This window comes from Leptosomus discolor, chromosome 3 (genome assembly GCF_034619465.1).
Source record: "Leptosomus discolor isolate bLepDis1 chromosome 3, bLepDis1.hap2, whole genome shotgun sequence".
Classification (NCBI taxonomy): Eukaryota; Metazoa; Chordata; class Aves; order Leptosomiformes; family Leptosomidae; genus Leptosomus; species Leptosomus discolor.
The window spans coordinates 50,060,894-50,076,133 of record NC_141393.1 but is presented as its reverse complement, the minus strand read 5'-3'; the positions used below and the strand labels follow the sequence as shown (position 1 = coordinate 50,076,133).

The following is a 15,240-nucleotide window of genomic DNA, read 5'->3' as shown; positions in this document are numbered from 1 at the left end:
CTGGTGATGCTTTTGTGTGGTAGGGTTTCCAAAGGACTTTTCTTTCATCTTTCATTTCACATCAAATGCAACAATGGGAAGAAAAAGCCAAAACACAAAAGCCAAGCACTCATGTTGTGTAGACCATGAAGATGAGAATAATGTGACTGGTGCTGGGTCTTTTGATCATTATTGATTCAATCATCATCTTATCAGCACTAGTTACAAGCGAAAATGAAAAACATCAAGGACCAACACCACATCCACTATTACACAGTGTTCATTCTGGATGGATCAGTCAAGAACAAACTCCTGCAAATACCACTGGGAGTACTGAACAACAGGAATTTACTGTTGTAGGTGAAAGTGATATTGGAAAGGAGTCTTCTCATACAGGTAATATTACAGGTCACATTGTAGTAAATTATCAGGGTTTACTAAAGGTTTAGTTTTAGAATTTTTTACTAACAATTTTGCATTCTGAGGCCATAACAGAAGTTCTGTGGATAAACCTGAGCAATTCTGATGGGTTTGGGTTTGGTTTGGTTTTAATTATTCTATTCTTCAGACCTGTTCCTGGAGGTTTGTTTTCTCTGCTTTTGGATTGCATGTCAAGAACTATAGTAGATTAGTCCCATAACTGTCTCTTAAGTTTTGTGTTCTGTGTCGTACAGCCACAAGGTTTTAACAGGCTATCTACCAGGGTTATATCTGTAGGACACAGTGAAAGTTTAAAGGGAAAAATAATAATCTCTGTTGTACTTTTCACATATTTGAGAGCTGTGTTCACTCCTCTGTTACAAGTCGTTATTGGACCTGAGGGTTTTTTTTTCAGTTTTTGTTAATATAGCAATTATATCTAGAAGTTTTTATCTAAAATATCTACTTACCCTACTTTCGAACTATGACAAGATGGTACTGGTAATGAAGGGAAGAAAACAAAGCATAGTGTAGAATAAATGAGAGGCTTCTCTCTTCCATCAGTCAAAGCAATTGAAACATAAAAGATCATATTATACTATAAAGCTAGTACCTGAAAACTGACATATACCAGTTTGTGTTTCTGTGAGTGTACTGAGTTTACTGCTTAATGACCAGTGTGCTGTACTAAGCAATGCCAACAGTGAATTTAACACAGTCATCAGCTGCTCTTGCAGATTATCAAACACAGGCCACTGAAGACAAGCATGTCATAAACATTATGTGAGATGCTGGGTAATGTGGAGCTATTCCTTCAACGAAGTGTAATCTTATTAGCAAAAGTTTTGAGTAGCTCACTGCTTCTGCAGTCCCTAAGCCTGTAAGGTATCAGCCCCAGGTGTTTCAGCAACATCCTTTAAAAATCTGGTGACGCAGTACAATGTATTACTGATATATATATGAATACTGTACTGCACTGCACTGCACTATACTGTACTACTATAGCAATACCATTTGACCTCATTGCAATTAAAATTTTAACATGCTGTGGCTATTTTCTTGGGTTTTTTTGAATGGGTTGCGGGGGTTAAGGTGTTATGCTACTTATAAGATTTGGGTTCTCTTTTGCTGTTACTGTCTAATAAAAGCTACAGGTTGGTTGATAGGGACAAAATAATGTTTTTCCAAATAACTGCAATATCAAATATTCTCCAGTTGAATGTTGTCTTATTTATTGTATGCACCATTCACAGGTCTGCAGCATGAGTTAGCCTTCCCCTCTGTCAGCCTTGCCTCTTTTTCTGCAGATGCTGCAGCTAATAAAACAATGAAATTTTGAGGGGGAAAAATTGAATAGTCAATACACTCGAAGTCTGTGAATAAAATCTTACTGATGGGTCATATTCTTGAACTTATTTCTGCCTTTGCTGTTTTAATTCTGCAGCAGTGGGTATTGGTTTGATATTCAACCAATACAAAGTTAACAGCGTAATTTGGGGGAATACTTTTGAAAAATGAAGTATCTTGATTCTGAAAAGCATATTCTCAGTTTGAGGAAGGAGTCAGTCCTATTGGTGACAGTAGGCAGCTTTTCTAAACATAAACCAGAATGAGAAGCAAATTTGCTTTACTTCTCTTTGCCATTAAATGTAGTAGACATGTGAGCAACGCCTGTCATAGAGACAAGAACCGAAGAAGAGAATAATATGAGAAATGGATCTTTATATACTGAGTTCATAATTGTTTCACCATCATCATAACAGCTATGGCCTCCAACCATGGGGCCAAACAGAATGACTCAGCGCAAGACCCATTGTTTTATCCAAGTTGGGACAAGGGACAGGATTATGCCACACAACCTGCTATAATGGATAGAATTATTCCTTCCAGAGAGAATAATCATGAAAAAGAGTCTTCCACTACAGGTACTAGCAATGATGTCAATTATGTGTGTTTCATCTCTTCTGTCTTGGAAAGATACTGTATGAACTTGCAGAAAGGAGTAACTTACTGATGTCTTTAAGACAATGATAAATATTAGAGTAATTAAGTTTCTCTGCGCTCTGCCTGGATGGTGGTGACACAGAAGTTCTTAATTTTAGCTCTGTATAAAACATTTATTTCTTACTTACCATCACCACTTCTAGTGCTTTCTGTTCCTTAGTGAAGCATGACTGTGGAATTTCATCCAGCTTATCACACAAGTTATATTACTTGGTGTTGCCAAACTGTCTTTACCGTAAAGTTAAATTCCTACTTATGTATATTTGTACATCAACAGGTTAATGCTTTTAATTTTCATTAATATTTATCTGGGGGAAGAGGGGTCTTCTCATAGATTTTATCAAAACATTTGTCCCTCTGGTTCATAGAATGGTGAGAGAAAGGAATTTACAAAACTGGCATGACACACCATCATGATGCAGTCTCATATAACACAAACCATCAAAATAGTGTTCTAAAAACATGATATGAGAAACCCATGACTTATTCCTGAAATAACAGGAAAGGTAACTTTAATCATTTCTCAGACAGACAATGCTCAGAGCGTATTTTTGATTTGTGACAATGGGTTAAATTTCTTTTGTGGTTGCTGCGTGTTCTTATGATGGAATCTCTTCTGTCTCATTGCTCCTGCCATTATACAGCATTAGGCAGCCGTTCTGAAAAAAGCAGGACAGCTTGGGTTACAAAGCTAGAAAGCTGTTGACAATGAAAATAAATAGAAAAGCCTCTTTCCTTTTATTCTTTATGATCTGATTAGAATAAAAATAATAAAGTCTACTCTGCATATAAGGAACGGAAGAACAGAGTGAGTGGTGGGTTCAGTAAACACCACACCACAAAGTAATTCTAAAAGGTAAAATCCTTCAGTAACACCAAAATTTGAAGGTGATTCTGGGAGGAAAACTAAACGTATGACCACCATGAACAGAAAAACAAATTATGAGCATTTTCTGTAACTTGTCACTACTCAAGTCTTGAGCGAAAAAGGAGGATCACTGCCTGTAGAAAGGGTTCTCTACTGTCAGTGCTGATATCTGTAATTGAAAACATGCCATACTAGCACTTGGCAGTGTCCCTGAAGCTGAGGGTCCATGGTCAGCCTGAGGTGCAGGTCAGGGAGTTCTCCTGACTGCTGTCTCTATGACCTTTCCCTGTGTCCACTGTCCTTGAGAATCTTTTGGAGTAAGTAGAAAAGTGGATGAGAATAGCAGATTAAAATATCTGATCAGTCCATGGAGAGCAGTGATGATGCACAGGATAACAGAAGGTCTCCCTCCTTTTCCCCTCTTGTAGGGAGAAAAGGGTAGCAGTGGTTTAAAGTGAAGAGAAGACTTGGATGTGGTGGGAATGGGAGGGGCATGGCAGCACACAGATGGAATTCATGTCTGATTAAATCACCGTGGTAACAGCTGCTGCCTCTCCCGATGGTGCCCAGCACAAAGACCCAACTCAGCCACCTCTGCCTTCAGATGATGAATCCGGATGGGGCACTGAAGGTGTCACGCATCCCACAGACACCCCCGGGGACGAGGTCTTCCACAGGACCACAGCCAGTACGGACAAAGCTGGTGATGACCCTCCTCTGATGGGTACCAGTAAGAATAATGGATCATACTCATTTCTCATGCCCAGTGTGAAATGAGGCATTATTTCTTCTGATATCGAGTCCTTTCCCTGTCTTTCTCATCGTGGGGGGCTACATTCTTGGTGTGGACTTGCAGAGCAAAGATCTGTGGTGGGATCTGTGCTGTTGATAGAGTGACCTTCCAGACCTGGCATAAGGGACTCCTTGCTGGTGCACTTGGCGGTTTCTGTCCTTTGCTGAAGCATGTTTCTGGGCGGCCTCCTGACTGTTCCGCGAGGCACACGCTTTGGTGATTCTGAATCCCCAGCCCCATCTTCCTTTCTTGCACGTCATTGGGATGAGGCTTGATATGCTTTTGTACGGTGATGGGTGTGGTGGAGGTGCTCTGGCGGGTGAATCAGGTGGCTTGCTCCTGGACTCAGCAGCAGCACCATCACTGGGGAGTGGTGGATTGCCAGGCAAGACTGCCACAGACCTGGCTGCAGTGTGGCCACTCACTCCTGAGCCACAGGGCCGGGTTGTTGCTGCTGCTGTGGTCTCTTCTCCTGAAGGTCTTCACTCTCCCTCTGTCACTGGGGTGCACACACGTGGCGACTGTCTCCGTCCAACGTGGTGAGCATGTACGTGGTGCGTAAGGGTCTCTCAGAAGCCGGTGACAGTGTGGGAGAAGAAGGGGGGGCCTTCGTGCCTCCTCTCCTTCTGTGCCTTGAGTGAGGAAGATGGACGTGGATTCTGGCTTGCCATAGTACAGGAGAGAGGGAAATAATGTGGGTGGTGGTTTTGTCAGCGCTCACTTTTAAAGCCGATGGTGCCATCGCCATGACAGTCCCAGAGTCCATGGATGATGTTAACGGAGACGAAGCGACCAAGGAGCCGCTGGCACCTGGCACTCCACCTGGAAGGGGAAGTGAGCGAGCAAGCACCACAGAGGATTCTCATGTCAATTGGATACCCGGTGTTTTTCCAGACATTGAAGATCGTCTAAAGCAATTGCAGACGCCTCTTCCTACTAGTAAGAACAACAAATCATGAGCATTTTCTGTAACTTGTCACTACTCACAAGTCTTGAGCGAAAAAGGAGGATCACTGCCTGTAGAAAGGGTTCTCTACTGTCAGTGCTGATATCTGTAATTGAAAACATGCCATACTAGCACTTGGCAGCGTCCCTGAAGCTGAGGGTCCATGGTCAGCCTGAGGTGCAGGTCAGGGAGTTCTCCTGACTGCTGTCTCTATGACCTTTCCCTGTGTCCACTGTCCTTGAGAATCTTTTGGAGTAAGTAGAAAAGTGGATGAGAATAGCAGATTAAAATATCTGATCAGTCCATGGAGAGCAGTGATGATGCACAGGATAACAGAAGGTCTCCCTCCTTTTCCCCTCTTGTGGGGAGAAAAGGGTAGCAGTGGTTTAAAGTGAAGAGAAGACTTGGATGTGGTGGGAATGGGAGGGGCATGGCAGCACACAGATGGAATTCATGTCTGATTAAATCACCGTGGTAACAGCTGCTGTCTCTCCCAATGGTACCCACCACAAAGACCCAACTCAGCCACCTCTGCCTTCAGATGATGAATCCGGATGGGGCACTGAAGTTGTCACACATCCCACAGCCGCCCCCGGGGACGAGGTCTTCCACAGGACCACAGCCAGTATGGACAAAGCTGGTGATGACCCTCCTCTGATGGGTACCAGTAAGAATAATGGATCATACTCATTTCTCATGCCCAGTGTGAAATGAGGCATTATTTCTTCTGATATCGAGTCCTTTCCCTGTCTTTCTCATCGTGGGGGGCTACATTCTTGGTGTGAGCTTGCGTGTGAACATCGCAACAAGAATTACTGTCTGTTAAGGGTATTTCTTCCCTCGTCCCCTGTTTCTGATGTCCCCCAACTCTTCTCACGTTTAGTTTTAGTAGAAGGGGATACTGATAAAGCAACTGCTTAGTGGGGGCAGCAGTAGATGTAAATGAATCATAGACTTAAAAGCAGATTTTCATGCCTGATCGTTCCTTGTCTTGGCTTTGCTGCAGATTCTCTTAGTTCTTTAATCTTTGAAATAGCTTGCTGCAGTTTGTTCATGGGGTTCTGCAAGGTTCTAACTTTGATTCCTAAGCCCTCCATGTTATCCCGTTAAAATTACTCCTGGTCAAAACATTGCTTTTTTATTTCAATATTTTTATTGTTTAATAATGGATTCTTACGATGTCGTAGTGGTTTGGAACTTTTTGCATCTGTCTTGCATTTTCTAAAAAAAAAAAATTCTTAGGAAAAATTGGCATTCGTGCTTTCCCTTTTCTATTTCAAAAGCCATTTTTGTCAGGATTATTTAATCCACAACACTTAGGATTTGCCAAAGAGCGATGAAAACAAAAGATTGTGTGGGTTAAAATACAGTTGTTTTCTCTACTCCCTGCTCCTGTCTTGTAAATATGGAAGAGATCCTTTAAAGCTTCAGGGCTCATTGTCATCAGCCTGTTAAGCTTTATGTGCTTTGACAGATCAATTGCAAATATGAAAACCAAAGTATGATTTTGCAATTTATTCAAATGTTTTCGATCAGGTCATTCTAATCTTCTCACTGTGTAATGACAGGAATTTTTATACTAATTTTATTCTGAAAATAATATTCTTTTCCCTCCCAAATAGCAATTACTAGGTATTTTCAAAACTAGTACTTTAGGCTACTGTTGTTTGGAAATGCATCTTTTGATTTCTCATTTTGCTTAGTGATGCTATCTTTCAGTGGTGTGATTTTGAATGAATATTAACCTTCATTATTCAGTTAATATTTTGGAGCACTTGGAAATTCTGAAACTGTACTTTGTTAAGCTATGCCCATTTCTTACCGTGTTTTTGTGATATTGTTCGTCTTTTGCTTCAGAGTCTTGGCACTGTCAAAATGGTGTGTGAAGGATGTTCACTAAATAATTTAATTCCTTAATTTTCCATTTGGATGAATTATAAATTCTCCTCTTGGGAGAGCAGCACACATTCTTATGATCACCTCAGGGGAAAAGAGAGAAGCCTAAACAAACTTAAAAACGCATTTTTTTAACATGGTGGTATTGTCCACCTCAAATTAGTCAGGTCTAAGTGGCTGCTACCTACTCTTTGGAAAGTCTTTATGTGCTTTAATCCACACTGAAATTTAGGAAATGATTAAGCAACTATTAAAGTGATCAATAGAATATTAGAGAAGGAACAGACAAACCGAAAATAATGTGACATATACAGAAGATCTTGTTTCCTTGTTTTTTTTTTTTTTTTTTTTCACTGTGTATTCTACATAGGCTAAAAAAGAAAAAGGTAGAGCTTGTTAATTAAAATAAAGATGGAAAAATATGTAAGGTGGGGGTTTGTAAACATATTTGTAGTTAACTTAGCCATCATCACAACAGTCACAGCCTCCACTGATATTCTGAAACCAGAAGATACAACGCAGGAAGCGTGGGCACCTCGCATCGTGGTAACAGCTGCTGCCTCTCCCGATGGTGCCCAGCACAAAGACCCAACTCAGCCACCTCTGCCTTCAGATGATGAATCCGGATGGGGCACTGAAGGTGTCACGCATCCCACAGACACCCCCGGGGACGAGGTCTTCCACAGGACCACAGCCAGTACGGACAAAGCTGGTGATGACCCTCCTCTGATGGGTACCAGTAAGAATAATGGATCATACTCATTTCTCATGCCCAGTGTGAAATGAGGCATTATTTCTTCTGATATCGAGTCCTTTCCCTGTTCTTTCTCATCGTGGGGGGCTACATTCTTGGTGTGGACTTGCAGAGCAAAGATCTGTGGTGGGATCTGTGCTGTTGATAGAGTGACCTTCCAGACCTGGCATAAGGGACTCCTTGCTGGTGCACTTGGCGGTTTCTGTCCTTTGCTGAAGCATGTTTCTGGGCGGCCTCCTGACTGTTCCGCGAGGCACACGCTTTGGTGATTCTGAATCCCCAGCCCCATCTTCCTTTCTTGCACGTCATTGGGATGAGGCTTGATATGCTTTTGTACGGTGATGGGTGTGGTGGAGGTGCTCTGGCGGGTGAATCAGGTGGCTTGCTCCTGGACTCAGCAGCAGCACCATCACTGGGGAGTGGTGGATTGCCAGGCAAGACTGCCACAGACCTGGCTGCAGTGTGGCCACTCACTCCTGAGCCACAGGGCCGGGTTGTTGCTGCTGCTGTGGTCTCTTCTCCTGAAGGTCTTCACTCTCCCTCTGTCACTGGGGTGCACACACGTGGCGACTGTCTCCGTCCAACGTGGTGAGCATGTACGTGGTGCGTAAGGGTCTCTCAGAAGCCGGTGACAGTGTGGGAGAAGAAGGGGGGGCCTTCGTGCCTCCTCTCCTTCTGTGCCTTGAGTGAGGAAGATGGACGTGGATTCTGGCTTGCCATAGTACAGGAGAGAGGGAAATAATGTGCTCACTTTTAAAGCCGATGGTGCCATCGCCATGACGGTCCCAGAGTCCATGGATGTTGTTAACGGAGACGAAGCGACCAAGGAGCCGCTGGCACCTGGCACTCCACCTGGAAAGGGAAGTGAGCGAGCAAGCACCACAGAGGATTCTCATGTCAATTGGATACCCGGTGTTTTTCCAGACATTGAAGATCGTCTAAACCAGTTGCAGACCCCTCTTCCTACTAGTAAGAACTACAAGTTGTGAGCATTTTCATTTATCCAGCAGTCAGTTATGATTTTGGACAATGGCGATCATCCAAAAACGTGTGTACTAACCATAATTGTAAATTATTTTCATATTATTATTTCCTTTTTGTTTTTTTTTCTTATTGTTTATAACCTGCTTATAAAGTGTCGTTAATGGGCATCTCTTCCTGTGCAAAGCAGAGGACATTTTCTAAAAGGCTAAAAGTTGTTTTTTCACAAATAACATTTTCTTATATTCTGTTATCTGTATGTGGGAACACACCTATTAAAATGAACAGCTGTAAACGTTCTCCTCACGCCCATACGTGTGTGATAGTTTTCTGCCTTTTTTGCTGGGCACAAATGATAGCCACGTCACACTTAACTGTCTGTCATTTTTCCCCCCACCCATATTCCCTCTATATTAGTTGAATATGTATCAAAAAAAGGTAGTTTTCTGTGAAATCTTCTTTTCTAGGTGTATTTGCTGTTGGTATCTTGCCAGTGATTAATTATAGCTGTGTTACTGGGCTATGACTGACATTTCACTTGTGAACAACAACTTGATTTTTAAAGGGTTATTCCTCTGACAGTGTTAGTGAAGTTAACAGTAGCAGGGTTTACTTGTTGCACTACATACAGCCTTTCTTTTTTTGTGTGTGTGGTCACATGCTAATAGTATGGGAAATGAAGGGACTTTTCCTTATTCCAAAATGCAGTTTCCATACAAATAATCCTCCCAACAAAAAGGTTTTTTCCAAATGCTGCTTCTCTCACTAATCCGAAAACTATTTTCATGCACTTTCTTGAAAGTTAGTGGAACCATCCCATGGTAAATTTTGGCCAGTGGTCTGTGGACCGTCTTTGCACATAAGATTATGTACCTATATTTTTACAGATTTATACAGCAAACAAAAGATAATTCTGTTACTCATTAATTAATTGGTTAATGCATACATTGTCAGGTAGAATTTAGCCTACTTATTTTTTCAGAGTTTTATACAAACCCAGTAAAATCAACCCTATCAAAATTGCCTGAGTGATAGTATTTTGATATAGACACAGCAATATAAATGCAAAATATCTTATTGATAGAATTTTATTGGAAAGATAATTCTATTTTTAATAATGGTTTCCTACTTCAACAAAACCATCTCTTGACTTTCACTGCCCTATTCACTTAATTGATTAATGCTGCCTACTTAATTTTATGTGTAGACATTACACACAACAAAAAAATGTTTGCTACCTTTGTTTTGAGCACATGAAACCTATAAGAACTGGTTTGAAGATAATTTTCAAGGCGAATGTCTGCATTGAATCTTTGCATTGTTGGTGCCCTGGCAAAGGCTCATAAGGCCATATTCCCAAAACTCTTTCTTTTTTCATTTTTCTACTCTTGAGGCTTTTTAAAAACACAATACAAGGGAATTACTAGGCCAGTACCATTATAATTTAGAAGTTTACTTACTGAAGGGTTCCTTCACTTGTGATGTAGCCCCATATAGCTGTCATGTAATGGAAAATATTCGTTTAAGTATTGGCAGACTATAGTTAAAGGCTTTCTCCGAACAAATTAATGGCTTGATGTACTATACTACTTTCTTTCACTTGTTTTTTCTCTCCAGCAATGTTTAAGCTGTGGTCTGACACCACACTAATGACTGATCTGTTGTCCAAGTGTCTGTGGAATGACAAATCAGTCCGTTGAAGGAACGCAAAAATAACTGTCAGAAAGAAAAACACCAAGTGTATCGTCCAAACGAAACATAGTGAGATTTGAGGATCCTTCCTGCCACTTGCAAGTGCCTCCCCAGAGGCAGGGGACATGGCTGTATCCTGCTGCTTCTTGGCAGCGCTCAGGGGAGGGGAGGGGCAGGTGTAGCAGTTCTCTAAGCACACAAATTTCAATAAATGCCTCGGTGCCTTTTTAAGGGGCTTTGCGGTGGAAAAGCTCTGGCATTTCTCAAGGATGACATAAAGCACCTTAAAGAAAAGGTCTCCTGAGATGTGGGTAGACAAGTAAGTATGTTCACCTTGCTTGGAGCCTCGATCAGGACCACCCTTAGTTGCTGAATGAGTGCTCTTTTCTTTTTTGATGAGATTGCATAAAACAACTCACCGCTCAGTAAGTTTCCTGTTAATAAAAATAAGCAAAACATCTGGAAGATTCATGAACTATTTGCTGGATAAGCTTAACAGAGGGAAAAGATGTGCTTCTCCATTTTGTATTTGCCAGCTGCTGTTAGGAAATGAGCTCAGAACTGCTGGCTAGGAGAGAGTTGCAATGAAAAGAAAAAGAACTTTACAGCTGGTTAGAGTAAGTGCTTAATTTGCTCAGTTAGCATCTGGAAGAATTCAGAGAGGTGGAGATCTGTTAATATCTTTTTTGTAGTGATACTGAAGTAATAGTCCCAAATGAAATCACTATATCTATAGTCTGGTGATAATTGTAGACTTGGGATACCCCTATGGCAACAGCGTAGGCCAGGAATGTTTACGCATACATGTTCAGGCAGCATGGCCGGAGCATAGCAGGCACTTGAGACTGGAAGCGTGCATTTTGATTTAAGGTCTAGTACCATCTTAGAACCAAATTACACACCTTACTGAAAAGGGGATCGACCTCTAAGTGTACAGAGAACACTTTTTCTATTGGGAAAAAAAATTTTGAATTTTTAAAGTCCCGCTCTATATGTAGCTATCAAATGTACATCCTTCTATTTTATGAAAGCATTAGAGTTTTAGAAATGCAGTTTTATCCTGTGTAGGAATAAAATTGAAAGTTTCAAAATTTGTCCATATTGGTCATTTTAGGTTTAAATAAAAAAGTACAGTTCTTCTCTCTCTCGCCCCCACCCCCCACCCCGCCCCTTCTCACTCTCTTTTCCCTATGGAACAGACAAGGTATTTGACTTGTATGACAAAAACCTCTTCAAAAAGTTACCGACATTTGCACGTCTTTATGTTTTCTCCAGAAAAATTCTAGGCGATTATAATTGCATTTTGATTCATGAAAATACAGCATGATCAAAAATGAAACAAAAACTGGAAGACCATGAGTTTTGTTATTCAAAATATTAAAACTAGCCATAGTTCAGAGGAGTATGGCGATTACAGTCTATGTAATAGTTTTCAGCATAAATACTTTTTAATGACCTCAGCATGAACTTCCTAGAATATGGTTTTTTAATTGTAAAAGTCATAGTTTTTGTACCTTGCTGTTAAATATTCATTAAACATATTTGACCTAACGGATAGCTTTGTTCTTTAGGATCTACCTTCAGTATATATGGTAACCAAGGACCACGCAAGGGACATTATGAATCCACCACTTTCCCTGGAGAGACCACGACAACAAAAATAGTTTCACAACCAAGGTTCGCTCAGGTGCCAGGTAGGTTTTTGAAGTCAAGTGTTTTAACAATTTAAGCATGGAATTGTATTGATATGAACTGAAATAAGAGATTAGAATGTAGGTCAAGGACAGTTGTTCAGGCTTTGTTCTGAATCAGATAATATTCAGCATTTTCACTAGTAGTCTGAAAAATGGAACATATTGTAACTCAGCTACTTTTCCAGCAATATCAAGATGAGAGAAATCATGCATTTGGAGAATGGGATTAAGATCCAAATAACTTTTATAAACTGATATGAAATCAGGTAAAATTCAGTAAAGACATATGCAAAGTGTTGTATCCACAAGAATGTTCAGTGAAAACCATGGCTGAGCCGAGTGTTGAAGAATAGGGCTTGCCAGTTAAAGTGGAATAAAAAGAAGCCAGCACCATGATACGATTGCAAAAGAATGCAAATATATTCTGGGACATATTAACAGTAAAGTAATTTTTAAAACAGAGAAAATAATTATCCCACTGTATTCAGGCCTAGCAAGTCCAGAGCTTGAGCTCTGAGTTCAGTTCAAGGCATTGCATTAATCACATATTAAAAAAACGGAGAAGAGCACAAAGAAAATTTTGGAAAGGTAACCTTTGAAGCACCTTTTGAAGAACTCATCACTTCCAGAGAAAACTGAAGGGAGATATGAAAAGAGTATTGTACAAAAATAATCAGTTTTCCACCGTGGAGTAATAATGATTAACTAATTAGAAGAAGTGATTTGTTTCAAATGGAACATAGGAGACTTGTTAAACAAAGGAGACAAAATAGAGGAGTTAGCTCTTAGGAGAGGATCTCTGTCTATAGTGGCAGAACAGCATAAAGGATAGGCTACTGGGAAAGTGGTGAAATCTCCTTTACTGAAAATGTTAAGAGTAACGGAATATTCGTCAGCCATCTTCTTATTGACTCTGCTTCACCAGAGTGAAATGTAGCCGATAAGACCTCTTAGGATCCCTTCTAGGTTTGTAGTTCATTTTGTTCTTAGCGTTTGCCCCCAAAATACCCCTAAAATAAGATTTTTAAATGAAAAAATGAACATTTCACTCCACCTGAAAGTCATCCTGCTTTTGTGCCTGGGGTTGCAAGTGTGTCATTGCTAAGCCTTTGCTTTTGCAAACCGGTGATACGTCTCCTCTTCCTCTATGCCCACTAAAGTACGGTGTTTGTAGTGCTAACAGTGACGGTGTGTTCCATCTCAGTTGGCCTGTGGACAGCTGAGTGACGAAAGCATATTTGGGTTGCACAGAAGCACTTGGTAAAACAAGAGTTTGTGCAAGCTAGGAGGAAAGTCTGACAGTTTAAAGAGTGTAAAAGAGCTCATGTTCTTGCAGTTCTGCAAAACATCCAGCCTTCCTGAGCCATGCTAACGCTCTCCCCTCCCCTCCCTCCCGTCCCTCGGCTCTCCCCACAGAATGGCTGATCATCGTTGCCGCGCTTGTGGCACTCGCGTTGATTCTGGCAGTGTGCATCGCTGTGAACAGCTGGAGAAGGTAAGGTGGCCCTGGTACCTCTTCAAAACACACTGCCTTGCTATTTTCTTCATTGAGAGGTTTCAAAGCTTCGTGAAAGAGCAGAGTAGCGTAACACAGGAAAGAGCTTCCTCCGCGAAGCTCTGTGACTCAGGGAGTGGGGCCCAGCTCACACGCCAGCCTTTGCGTGTGTGTGGAGCCACGTGAAGTCGGTAGCTGTACAAACCATTTGATCTTTCCTTGCAGGTGGAAACTGATTATATATTGCCCACAGAGAATTAACTGTTCTCTGCCTATTACTTATTAATAAGAAAACCCTGTCCACTGAGAGGGAAAGCTACATGAGATGGACACGGGCAGTAGCAACCACAGGATGAGCTGAGTATAATCCTCCACCATTAGCAGTGCTGTTCATGCAGTGTGAAGGACACTATATCAGACAACTGCTGTCACAGGATCAATTTGTTCCTTCCAATCAAAAGGCAGTATCAGCTGGCAGACACAGGGGTATATTCTAACGTTGCTATCAGAGCACTCAATAGCTTTATTTACCCCACTTAAGAGATGAAGAGGCTGAGAAATAGAAAGTTGCAGTGACTTGTGCAAAATTAGCCAGGAAATTTGAAGAAACTCTAGCCTAAAGGATAGGCTATAATGTTCTTAACTTCTTCTTTTTGCTGAGGACTGTTCTGAAGATACTTTTCAATTGCCTTAAACAGCTTTTTGCTACTTGAAAATTGAAGCTGAACCTTTTAACAGAGTAACTATTTTCTACTTGAATGTTGAATTTAATTTTTTTTTTTTTTTTTTTAATTAGAGTAACTATATAATGTGTGGAGATTTTTGTTCAGGAAGCAGTGAGCAAATTTATTCCTAGTCTGCTGTTTGCAGGAAAGCACATGTTAATGCTTCTGTGAAGTCATGTCAGGGTTCTTCGAAGTATGGCACGGGTGCTAGAGTAAAGCACTGCCACCCTGGCAAGGGATCAGCCAGGCAGTCCCTGCCCATAATGCGGAAGGCTTCTATGAGACAAAACAGGGCAAACTAAATGCCGAATGGTCAGAGAGAGTGATCTGATACAGTTTTGCTGAAGTCAGTAGCGAGATGCCACCTGGCATATTTGCCCTGAGACTGCTCCCACAGTAAGAGTGCTTCTGACAGCATTGTTAGAGACCTGCTGAAATAAGAAATCTGTCAATCAGACATACGGTGAGACAGAAAACTCTTCAGCTTTCTTTCTGTGAGGTGATTCTGGAGTTACACAGCCTGAACGGCATGACTTGTTGATTTACATGTTACGCTGTCATGCCTTTAAAAGTAGAGACTGGCATTGTTTCCTCCCTCATAACCCAGAGTCACCATAGGAACAGACAAACAGGGCCATTGTGGCTAATTATAGCTTGCATCTGACAAGAAATGAAACCATCTCAGAGCTGTAAATTATGCCCCACATACTGTTAATGGAAAACATACAATTTACTTAGAGCTTCCATGCAGCTGGGAGTCAGTCACAAAGAGAAAGTCCAGGTGGGTGCACGTATGTGCACGAACGCGTGGATTAGACCCTGGTAATACGTATTAGTTGCTGTGAGGAAAACTTTTTGAAGCAGGGGTGTACTCTGGTATGCTTGAAACAATTGAGATTTTTTCTTTCACTTTAGCAGGATCCAAATGATAACACGAATAAGTCAAGACTCCTTTCTTCATCTGTTCTGATAAGTGCTAATATGCTGAAAATT

The 15,240-nt window shown here is 41.2% G+C and overlaps 1 protein-coding gene across 1 annotated transcript in view; it reads left to right on the top strand.

Moving 5' to 3' along the window:
- Window positions 1–15,240, top strand: part of CD44 (CD44 molecule (IN blood group)) — a 57,749-nt gene that overhangs the window by 39,342 nt on the left and 3,167 nt on the right. Inside the window, exons 8-14 of the mRNA XM_086462216.1 lie at window positions 202–375; window positions 2,163–2,324; window positions 3,816–4,001; window positions 7,385–7,645; window positions 8,450–8,629; window positions 11,905–12,027; window positions 13,444–13,522. Coding sequence (XP_086318342.1) covers window positions 202–375; window positions 2,163–2,324; window positions 3,816–4,001; window positions 7,385–7,645; window positions 8,450–8,629; window positions 11,905–12,027; window positions 13,444–13,522 — 1,165 coding nt within the window. The remainder of the gene's footprint in view (window positions 1–201; window positions 376–2,162; window positions 2,325–3,815; window positions 4,002–7,384; window positions 7,646–8,449; window positions 8,630–11,904; window positions 12,028–13,443; window positions 13,523–15,240) is intronic.